Source organism: Ambystoma mexicanum, chromosome 9, assembly GCF_040938575.1.
Source record: "Ambystoma mexicanum isolate Mex_15411 chromosome 9, UKY_AmexF1_1, whole genome shotgun sequence".
In the NCBI taxonomy this organism is placed as follows: domain Eukaryota; kingdom Metazoa; phylum Chordata; class Amphibia; order Caudata; family Ambystomatidae; genus Ambystoma; species Ambystoma mexicanum.
The window spans coordinates 1002000093-1002012119 of record NC_090931.1 but is presented as its reverse complement, the minus strand read 5'-3'; the positions used below and the strand labels follow the sequence as shown (position 1 = coordinate 1002012119).

The following is a 12027-nucleotide window of genomic DNA, read 5'->3' as shown; positions in this document are numbered from 1 at the left end:
CAATAGGTGTTTGGCTAGATGGTGCAGCCATCCTTTTGTCACTGCAAAACGCAGTTTTGATGCAATGGTGATCCAAGGAGCCAGCACAGCCATTTTGCTGTTGACTGCAGAAGCGCAGCCTAGTTATGGATTGGAATTCTGCTGAGTGGGTCAATGTAGCCCACATTCCAACGGGTATACTGCACCAACGAAAGATAAATGAAAATGTGCTTTCTTTCATTAAGATTCTGGTTATTGGCCTATTATTTACTGGCTGCAACAGATGAGGGAAGAACTGTGACGCCCCAGACAGTGTCACTAATTACAAGGCAAAATTCCCCCACAGTGCCCTCAGTTTTTATGACCATTGAAAAAGGACCTTCTCCATGATAACATAAATATATGGTTTATTGATTATGAATTATTGTGTCGACAAAATTGAACAGACCTCTAAGTGATTGTGCGCAATTGCATGATCCAACATCAACCAATTGGTGCACGTGCATATGTTTCATCAACAAACATGGCTTTTTCTATGCTATACACCAAATTTCTATTCTACAACAAATTTAGAGTGATTGCAAACACATTTTTGAAGATTCTTTAAAAATTAGTGATCCACCTGTGAAACAAGCATCAAAGCAGAGAGGAGAAAATGTGTGGTTGAAAGAAAGTCTACAACATTGCCAAAATAGTAAAATTACAAAATGTCCACAGCCTGCTTATTGGACACGGATGGTGAAAATGTTCTTTCTTGGGCAAAATCCTTCTGTGTCACGTGTTGCACAGGTTAGGGTCAATGGGGTGGTTTCCAAATCTTTCCCCTTGGAACGTGGGCCCAGGCAGGTATGCCCCCTTTCCAACCTGCTGTTCACACTGACCATTGAGCCGCTCGCGATGCAGCTTTGTGATGATCCAACGTTGTTCGGATTCCATTGGTCAACTGGGCACGAAGATATGCTATCGTTTTATGCGGACAACCTTTTAATATTCTGGGAAACCCGCTACAGTCCTATCCGGTCATGAATAGAAAACTACAGGACAATGAATGGTTCAGCGGGCTCAGGCTAAATTGGCAAAAATGTGTATTTCTTCCAGTACAGTGGGTGGGGGCATAATCTCTCCATCCCGACTGCCCTTATCATATCTCAAGGTACAGCTTTAAATATTTGAAATTAAAAATAGGGGTGGCTCACTTGCACTTTCTCAACCCTAATCTGCATCCCATCATAGACCGATTCACTCAAGATGCCCTTCCTAATCATGCATACATCCTTTGAAGTGCCCCACGTGTGATTGCCATGTCGGAATTTGGAAAGGTAGGTACCATTCTTTGGGAGCTTCTTTGGGGCTTGGGGGGGGGGTGTGTAACACAACCAAGAATTGTGCTGGCTACACTACAATGTTCAGTTTGGGAGGGTGGAATTGAACTCCCCAATATTCAACATTATTATTGGGCAAGCCAATTAGTAATGACTGGCTACACTGAGATGGCTACCTGCCCCACATTAAAGACAAACAGACTTGGATAAAAGAGATAGTGCTGATACAGATTTTATACAAGGGGAAGGGAGTTACCGCATTCCTCGCATGACACAACACACTGCTCAGATTTGCAAGGCTTTGACTCAAATCCTGGGATGGGATAACAAGCCAACACTGGCACAACCACTGTGGCACAGCAGAAATCTAACAGAAATTAAGAAGATTGGTATATTTAAGGTATGGCTTTGCTGTAACATCTTAGTTTTTGGTGATGTAAATAGGTGCAGGAGTGCTCTTCCCCTTTCTGCCTCTCCAACGCATGGGCTTCCAGACTCTGAGAGATATCATTATGGGCAAATCACTCATGCCTTGCTGGCCCAGTTCAGGCTCACCCCCGAGGCCTGCGATTGGGCAAGTCGGACGGGAATTATTTCCATATACTGTGATGTATGCACGATTTACCAATACATGACCAAATGGGAGACACCGAGCTGGGTCTCCCGATTCCAATAGCAATTTGGTGTGGAATATGGGGGTGAATGCAGAAAAGCTCTAGATGGACAAATGTAAGGGAGAACTCCTACAAAATCTGCATTAGATGGTACTTGACACCGCAATCAATATTTCCGGATATGTCTGACCCTATGTTTGAGAGGTAGGCAACATAGGACACGTGTTGTGGAATTGCCCGATAGGACAGATTATCGGAAAGAGATCCTGGCTAGAATCGGAGGGATCCTCTGAGTGCACCTTTGATTGGATACACTCATGCTGGTTCTGGGAAGCAGCAACGACGTGGGGCTGTATCCACTATTTTGGCACCGAGCGACTTTAGTCACACAACTATTGAACGCAGCCTGTCTTGCAGTACAGTTTTGGAAATCTCTAGAGGCGCTGCTGATGAGATGGTGGTGGATAAAAGTGTGGGAAATCCTCTCCATTGAAAAAATCTTGGTGCTGCAGTCTCGCTTCTATGCCAAATACCTAGTAACATGGTGCCCGTTTATTTATTGCCTTGGAGAGCATGAACACATATACTGCAACTCCTCCACACCTTCTCTGAAACCAGAAGGCTCACATATTGATGCCAAATGGCCCAACAACATCAGTCATATTGTAATACTAGCCTTCAAATATACTGCAAGACTCCTGCAGCCTCTCCCCCAATGCCCAGACCGTTAATGTATGTATGGATCTTTTGTTTCCCCTGTACTTTATGTTCTCTATAGATTGCATACATTTAATTTGTCATGGATATTTTGGCAAAATAGAAATCTGAGAAATAAAGCTTGATAAAAAATAATTACACATGTACAATTTCTGATCTGAGTCTGGTTACTACACTGTATCTCCTTTCCAGTGAAACATACATGCCTTTATTGTAATTGGCACTCCTTAAAGGTGGTTTCTGTTATTGGCATTGTAAAAGGTTTAGATATCTGTAAACTCAGCCAGGTTAGCAAGACTGGAACGTCTTAGTTTCAAGTGTCACAGACACCTTGTCCAGGAGAAGTCTGTCAATGACAATCTGTTGCTTTTGAACTGTAATACCAGGAAGTGAATCCTTGCCAACATGCCATTGTCCACAAATTACTGCAAAACCTCTGCGAAGGGCAATTTGAACATTTAAAGAAAAATAGATTGAAGGCCTCAGCAAAAACAATACATTTTTTGGAGTTACTTTACTAGCACGATGAATGTATATTGTATTTACAAATGTGCATTATACATAATCTTTTTAATAACTAATTTGAAAACCCTTTTGAATAACTGTTTTTTGTTTGTTTTCCAGTTGAAGCTTTATATAAATCTACTTACCCAGAATATCTTCAATATATCTACTTGGTGGCTCCTGTATCCCTTATGATGTTAAACCCTATTGGGTTCATCTTCTGTGAATTCCAGAAATGGAGGGACCATCCTATTCCTTCACAAAACAAAATCAAAATAGTAGGATATGCACTTCTCCACGTGTTTCAAAACCCAATCATTCTCATGGTCTTCATTGGAATTGGCTTCAATTTTATTCTCGGTCAAAAGATTCCTTTGTTCATGGAAAATTTCATTGATGGATTAGCCAGCTCCTTTTCTGGTTCTGCACTCTTCTTTCTGGGACTCACCATGGTGAGCCAGACTAAAAAACTTGACAAATCAGCATTTGTTGCACTTCTACTTCTGATCACAGCAAAATTGTAAGTTAAATATTTTTTTTCTTTTTTTTAATTGATTACTTTCATAAATAAAACTCACATGATTATGAATTGGAAAAGATAACACATTTGTTTCGTTTGTATGTGGTACAATCAATGCACTACATCTATTTCTTTCCTAACCTAAAGGGAGTTAATGAGAGGAATAAGTTTTGATTTAGATGTTCCAGCAATTTTTCTAATGCTAGTTTAGAAAATTGTGCTTGTAAATGTGCATCCCAAATCATAGTGAAAACAAAGAATGTACATACTGCACAAATAAATGTGGCCGCTACCTGCTGCTGTTGACAGAGGAAGCATACTTCTGGGGGGACTGTTCTAGGACTGCCTTTTAGAATGTTAAAACGGTCTCACTCGGACAGTCAAATCTCTGAAAATATGTGAAATAGGAATGCTGTATGTATGAGATTTATAAAGTGCAAATCTAGCTGCAAAACAGAATGTTGTACACTGGGGAGACACCCAGTGAATTCAAAGTAGGGCACAGAGGAGCGTGATCTGTACAGGGTACCTTCTTTATTCCCAGTCCCTTTCCCATCCTTCCACTCTGTAACACTGGGTTTGTGTGCAGCATAAAACACGAAAAATTAACTTGCACAGGTGCATTGCCTTTTAAAGGTATCTCATGTGATTATCGCTTAAATCCCATTCATATCACTTTATTTATTATTTGTAAACCTTTACAAACCGGCCTGAGTTTTGCTATATCCTCTACATAGGTAGCTATAACACAGTGAGATTTAAACAAAACCTTAATGCACTTTGTACCTTTTTTGTACATGCAGCATTTCAAGTCCTAGTCGCAGCAAGCGATTTTTTTTTTTTAACACATACTCTTAGCTAAATAAAACCTTTTCTGTAATAAGTGAAGAGTATTGGAAAGACTAATATTTACAAAGGTTATGGACCAAATTATATCATAGCACATGACACAGTGGACCATCAACATACTAAACAAATGCCACAACACAGCACACATGGGTGCCAAGGCAGACAAGAGTCATGCAACTGAGACAGAATACCAAAACCCTATTGATTATTTAATCATGCATTCAAAATGGAAATAAAGTGTCACAATTAAAAGATTTGGCTAAGAATTACGATGTACCTGAGCGTAAGTGCAAGCGTGCATGCAGACTTTCTCTGAAGCATGTCCAGATATATTTTTCATTGCTGCTTCTAGATAGCATTACAGCCAGTTCCTGATCTCTTCAAATTTTATCAACTGTAATTTTTTAAACATTTTTTATTAAGAAAATAAAACGCGCATACATAAAAGAACACGTATACATTAAAAGTCAGCACAAAGCACTGTAGTGTGCTTATAATTTACCATCTTTTTTTTTCTTCTTGGAAACTGTTCTTGCCACGTTTTAAAGTTCCTCTCCAGTGCATGTGTAGTGTAGATTATGACACCCCCTATTGTATAATTTTATGGGGTTCTTTCCAGTTTACCTTTATGGATCGTTCTGGGTTGGTTCTCTCATAAGATTATTATATCCTTTCTTACCTAGAATTAAATCTCAGCACAGTTAAAGAGGCCTTTGTTATTTTGTTGGCAGACATTTTAATGTTTTCACAATCTACGGAATGTGTCTTTATAGGAACGTTTACTGTTTCACAGTGCCAAGAAAATTGAGTTGGCCGTACCTACCTTATTCAAACACTTGAAATTCCAGGAAGCTCTGTTTATTAGAAGTATAGTGATTGAGTAACATTGACTGATGGCTAAATAATTTCCAGTTTTCCACTGTGTGTCCACTAATTGTATGCCCATTTTCATTTCCCATTAATGTTCACTTTTCTGACTTTTTTCTGCAGTTCAAAATCAAATTTTTCTCTGAGTGAATTTGTCAAAACATTATCATGAAGGTGTCACTAACTAACCCAGCCATTGGTTTTATTACCGTGGCTAACTTATGATCATGTAATTAATCCAACAAAGATGTATATTCTTTTCCATGTCTTTTTCCATTTATCTTCATCCACAAGCATGCTCTTGTTGTTGGACTGCACTGGTGATGAATACTTTGATGCTTCCATCAAATTTTAGTCCGAAGGCGTGTACCTCCTGTGGTCCCGTCTAATCTCCATGCAGCCATACATGGTATGAAATTAAATTATATTTTCTTAATATTGCGCTCGTACACAAGTGTTTCAGAGCACGACCAGGCAAGGGGAGGGGAACAGGGGAGAACAAAAACGATCTTGCTAAGCCCAGTGACATTGAGAGTGCGCAAGTGCATGGGAAAGGGAAAAGGGGGAAAGTGCATGGAAGGGGGGAAAAGTGGAAAGTGCGGAACAGAGGAGAGAACAGAATAAATAAGTCAAATAAATAAAGGTGATAAACTGTGGTAGTCTAGCCAGAAAGTGACAATGTGCTAGGTTAGTCAGATAGGGTGTGTCTGATAAGTGTAGAAGAAAAGTGGGTGAGGGACTGTATGGGTACAGATACAGACCCCAGTGAAAGGGGCGGCCCGGAGGCAGTGCAGAAGGGTGGCAGGGTGAACAGATACTTGGGCCCAAAGGACAGAGAGTGGCCAGGTGAACGGTGCCGAGAGAGAAAGCAGATCAGCAGGGGATTAGGGGGGCAAAGGCAGAAGTGAAGAGGAAGCTCTTGAGCTGCTTCCCGAACGAGAGATGGTTCTCCTCAAGTTTCAAGATGGCAGGGACGCTGTTTCAAAGGGAGGCCCCAGCCGAAGACCGAGATCTACCCCCAGCTCGTTTCTTTGAAAAAGGACTGATCCTGAGGAAGTTAGAAGTAGAGGAGTGAAGGGGTCGAGAGGGGAGGTATTTACAGAGGGATAGTTGAAGGTATTTTGGACCAAGGCCCCAGAAAGCCTTGTGGACAATGCAGAGGGTTTTAAATGTAATCCTTGCATCCACTGGGAGCCAATGAAGGGATTTCAGAGCTTGGGAGATACGATCCCAGGGCTTCAGGCCAAGGACAATTCTCGCAGTCCTGTTCTGGATTAGTTGTAAAGGGTGGAGAGTGGAGGCAGGTAGATTTAGAAAAAGGCTGTTACAGTGGTCCAAACTAGAGAGAACCAGAGCTTAGGAGACAGTGAGCTTCCGAGGGAAGTAGAGGAAAGGCAGAGTACCACTAAGGAGATGCAGTAAGCAGTTTGACTTTTTAGAGACGTCCGAGATGTGTGCGTGAAAGGAAAGTGTGGAGCCAAAGATGACCCACAGGTTCTTAGCCTCGCAAGTAGTGGGTAGGAGGAGGGCCAAGGGAGGCTGGCCAGAAAGTGAGGGGAAAGGATGGCGAAGGTGTACCAATAAGGAGGATATCAGTCTTGTTGGCATTTAGACAAAGATCATTGGCTGCACACCAATTTTGAATGGCGATTAGGCAATCGAAGATGAGGGAAGGAGAGGAGATGGCTGAAGGAAGCCTGCAAATGAGTTGGGTGTCAATAGCATAGCACTGGAAATTTGAGCAGAAAATGGAAATGCAATAGGCGAGAGTTGCCAAGTATTGGTTGAAAAGCCAAGCCAAGAGGTTAGAACCCTGGGGAACACCACAGGTAGAGAGGGAGATGGAAGATAGGAAGGACCCAAGTTGTACCTGGGAGGGTCGATCAGCGAGGAAAGAGGTCCGCTCCACCAGAGCCTGATCGGTGGTACCCAGGTTGTCACGGAGGCACTTGAGCAAGGTGGTATGGTTGACTGTGTCGAAAGTAGAGGAGAGATCAAGTAGGATGAGGACAGAGAGAATGTTAGAGTCAAAGTTTGAGAGCAGGTCTTCACAGATGTTCAGGAGAGCAGTTTTCGTGATTCTGGCAGCTCTGAAGCCAGTTTGGTGGTAATGGAGAGAGCTAACAGAATCGGAATGAAGGTTAAGCTGAGAGATTGCCAGCTTTTCCTGAAGCTTACCCAAAAAGGGAGTAATGCAAATTGTATGCTAGTTAGTCGGACAAGAAGGATCAGCTGTGGGTTTCTTGAGAGGATGCACAAGGGAGAGCATCAGAGAGGAGGGGAAATATCCTAAGGCAGAGGAGAGGTTGCAGAAATCGGCAAGGGTCTGAGCAAGGGTATCGATGTGGTCCTTAATGGTTTGAGGAACAGAGATGGAACAGTTTTGATGAGGCTTTCATAGATTGGACTTGTCTAGCGACCTCATCAGGGGAGGAAAGGAGGAGAAAGAGGGAGGGGAGTAGCTGAAGGAGGATTCAAGCAGAGAAGGAGAGGGGAGTGAAGGAGAGGGCGGACAAGATGTCCTGGGTTTTAGAGATAAAGTGAGAGGCAAGGGCATTGCAAAGAGCCTGGGAGGTGAGGAGGGGTGGATACTGCAGCAGGGTTGGCGAGTTCTTTACAGATTTTGAAGAGTTTGGCAAAGTTGTTTGATGCCGCAGAGACACAGGCTTGAATGTGGACTCTCTTCTTGGTGCGGACAGAGAATCAGTATTACCTTTGGAGCAGGCGGCAGGCCAGTTTGTCAGAGGATGAGCAAGAAGCCCTCCATTTCCTCTCCGGCCGCCCTACACTTACATTTAAGTGTAGCTAGGTCAGAGTCATATCAAGAATTGCACTTGGCTTTGGACTTCAAAATTATCCTCATGACGGAAGCAAGAGCATCAAGAGTAGCATGGGGTGAGTCAGCCTGGGGTGGAGGAGGTGGGGGGGAGGTGGCAGCGAAAGCCTCGGCTGACGCACGTTTCATGGGCCGGATGTCCGAGAAGGTGGGTGGCAATCCTGAGGTAGGCATGGCTTGAAGGGAGGAGATGGAAAGATGAGGAGAGGAGGCAGTGATCACTCCAGGAGAGAGGGGGGAGGTCAGAGGAGATCAAGACATCCAGGGTGTGACCAGCAGAGTGAATCTGGCCAGAGGGGAGGATAGACAGGCAGAGGGAATCGCAGAGGTCGCGAAAGAGCGCGGATGAGGAACAAGGAGAATCAAGATGGATGTTGAGGTTACCAAGGAGGATCATTTGAGTGGTTGAGGCCAGGAGGGAGGAGGAGAGGTTAGCCCACTCAGAGAAAAGAGGTGATTTGACCAGGGGGGCCAGTAGAGAGTAGCAAAGGTAGGAGAGTGGCTAGGGGGGAGAGACACAGAGCCTGCAGACAAGGCATTCGAAAGAGGAGTAAGTCGGAGTGAGATTGATAGAGGCAGGAATCTGCTCGGGGAAGATCAGTGCTACACCCCCTCTGGGCTGGGTGGATCTGGGGGCGGAGAGGATCTTGTAGCAGTCAGAGGAGAGTGTCAAAGCTTGTGACAAAGCTGGCTGTGAACCATGTCTCGGTAAGACAGAGGACATTGAGGTCAAGTTCTTCTAGGAGGTGGCAAATGTCAGAGGAGTGTTTGACAGCCGAGCGAGAGTTGAGTGGCAAGATGAAGAAGGTTGCCAGCCTTAAAGACCTTCCCGGGAGGGGTACAAATCCGAGGTAAGCCCTGTGGAGGGGGCTTGAGATGGGGCAGAGGAGGAAGGAAAAGAGGGCAAGGTAGCCAAGGAAGGAGAGTAGGGGACAGCTGGAGATGAGAGGAAGTTGATGAGGCGAGGGAACCGCCTATCAAAGAGGAGGAGATTGGCCTGAGAGCCATGCACCATGACAGTGCCATTTAGGTAGACATTAAGGATGACTCTGGAGAAATCAAAGGAATCCATGAGGACTTCCCAGCTGGTGCCACCATTAATGGGAGAGGAGGAGACAGGACAGAGATCATTTGAGGGGTCCAGAGATCTGGCAAAGGTACGACAAAAAGGATGTCAGTGAGGGTTTGTATGGAAGTATGGAAAATGGTGGCAAATAATATACCCACTTAACCTTCTTCGCTCACTGCTTTGTGATAATTGCACCAGAACATAGACTTGAAGCAGTGTGAAGGACATATGATATCTGTTGGGTGATTTGAGCCCCTTCGCCTTTGTTCCTTCAGCCACGAGTCTCACCTTTTTGCCTCTTCACATGAATTTTGGGTGTTTATTCATTTGGGTAGCGAGCAAGTTAAAGACATTAGGATATAGCATGGTTAGCTATCATTTGAATGGTCTTTAGCTGGCCCCCACAGTTTAACAACCAGGGGACCATTTGTCAATAGGATGTTGCACCGTTTTATAATCACTTTGCATTGCCAATTTCATAGTATTCTATATTGGTTCAGAAGTGTCCATCCATATGTATCTACCCTATTCATGCAGGTGTTCCTTTGACAAAAACAAAATCAGTTATGGATATTTAGCATTTAGCCAGACTCAGCAGAGCAAATCATCCCTATTGTCGCCCTCAGCATTTTTACTTACTAATGCATGACCTTCAGCAAAACCATTGGAATTGGCCCTGTTCTTTCTCTTCTTCCCTTCATTGTTCTTCCTGTCACTTCCATTTTTTGGCTCCCGGCAACCTGAACCAGCCTGTTCTGTTTTAAATATGCTATGAAACACACACAACCAGCTGATTCTGCTATGCCAGACCCATGTCTGAAATTCTGGCTTCATTGCACATATACATATGCTGCAAATCCTTCAATTCTGAAAGTGAGATTGAAATTCTTTGAATAGACCAAAAGGTTTTCAATATTTGTGCCTCCAATTTGAAGAAAAAAATGGTAAATATAAGAATTATAGCTTTGTGATACAGTGCAGGGAGACCTATAACCTATGTTAAGGAGATTATGATGGAATTATCAAATGTACATCAAAACCTTTATAGGTAAGATATGGAAACTAGGAATAGGAGCACTGAAGGCATTTTAGCGATCATTCTGTTCTCTACAAAAATGGGTGAGGAGACATCTGGTTTATAGAAGCTATTTACATTACAAAGAACTAGATCGTCAAGTTGCCTGGAATTGATGGGGTTAATATTGAGTTCCTAAAATCCATTGTCCAGAAATACTTAATGCATTTTAAAAAAAGTTGGTATGAAGAAAAGAAAGCGGAGAACTTTCTTTGAAGCAATGAATAGTTTCATTAGTTAACTAGTGTGACACAGTCAGGGGCTTGTGTTGGTAGCCTAATGGGGCAAAGGACAAAGCCGATCCTACCTCGGAGGTGGAGTGAGGAAGTTTGCAGAGCCCCAGCCCCTGAACCCCTGGAATGTGCCTTGAATGATGAAGTTCTTACCACTGTATCATCTAAAACATGGTTGTCGACCCCCCTGAGTGGAGGAAATTCCATAGAACAGAGTATTTGACCCATGTTCGTTCTCAGTAGAGGGACTTCTCTTTTACTTGTTTCAGGACAGTGGTTTCCAGAATACCGGAGTCACCGGTAATCTTAAAGCCCATCGCCAGTCAGCCTCTGGTGCAGCAGAGAAGAACACCACTTACTGCGACAAAGACAGAAGAAAGCGGTGAGAAAACACCAACCTGAAAGAACTGCAGAGGCTCTCCGAAAGCCATCGCATTAGGACGGGTTTATGAAATGTTGCCCTGTGTTAACCCAACCGTGGGGAGCAATGTTGGATTAGACTGACCCTTGGAGTCGGTGAGTCACTAAAGCACCAATGGAAGGAGGAGAAAGACTAAGGCAATAGCAAGTCACTGGTATAAAAGGGCTGCGAGACACAACAGATTGAAAAGTGTTTGGTGTGGATAGGAGGAGTGGAGGTGGATTGAGCGAACATGGAAGAACAAAAGGTGGTGCGGAGTGCTGAAGAGTTTGTGGCAGTCTTGGACGCATGTCCAGATAAGTTATTGAATGTGAGATTGGTACCAAAGTGAAAGAGGGAAGCTGCAACTGCTGTGAGAGTGTGTTGGAAGAGAGGGAAGGTGAGGGAGAGAAACTAGGATAGGGGTGGAGGCAGGAGGGATTAGTTGGTGGAGGTGAGGGTGGGTAACCGGAATAGGGTAGATTGAAGACAGGAGGGGTGTAGTTGTGGAGGAGAGAAGAGTGAGAGAGGTGGAGGGTGTGTGAGAAATCAGTGTCGGAAGAGGGGGAGAAAAGTAGGAGGAGACAGGTGGGTGTAGGGATCGGGGGAGAAACTGGGAGAGTGAGGAACGAGGCAGATCAAAGGTAAGGATGGAGAAGGAGGGAGTAGGCAAATGGAAGATGATGGTAGCATGAGATCAGGCTGGAGGAGTGAAAGAGACTGAAAGGAAAAGAGAGAGTGAGAACATTGGATGCAGGCACAGTCTCGAACCATACCGATATGATCTGTGAAAACTATAGGGTAAGGAACGACAGCATCTGCCTTTTCACCTGAAGCCTAGGCTAGACTAGATAGAAAGGGTCACTGATCTCTATTTTTGATACTGCACTTAGGTGTTAGGGAAGCCTGGATTACAATGGAGGGAGCTCACTGGAGGTGGAGAGATCAGGTTAGGGAAACCCAATAGTTTGGTCAACCTGACCAGATCATCATAAAAGCCTTTCACTATCTGTCAATAAAAACCCTTCAGCCATCCTTTGGA

The 12027-nt window shown here is 43.8% G+C and overlaps 1 protein-coding gene across 6 annotated transcripts in view; it reads left to right on the top strand.

Moving 5' to 3' along the window:
- The window catches only part of GPR155 (G protein-coupled receptor 155), a 1263615-nt gene that overhangs the window by 239032 nt on the left and 1012556 nt on the right, over window positions 1-12027 (top strand). For all 6 annotated transcript variants that reach the window (XM_069616249.1, XM_069616248.1, XM_069616250.1 and 3 more), the window contains one exon: window positions 3257-3656. In XM_069616249.1, coding sequence (XP_069472350.1) covers window positions 3257-3656 — 400 coding nt within the window. The remainder of the gene's footprint in view (window positions 1-3256; window positions 3657-12027) is intronic.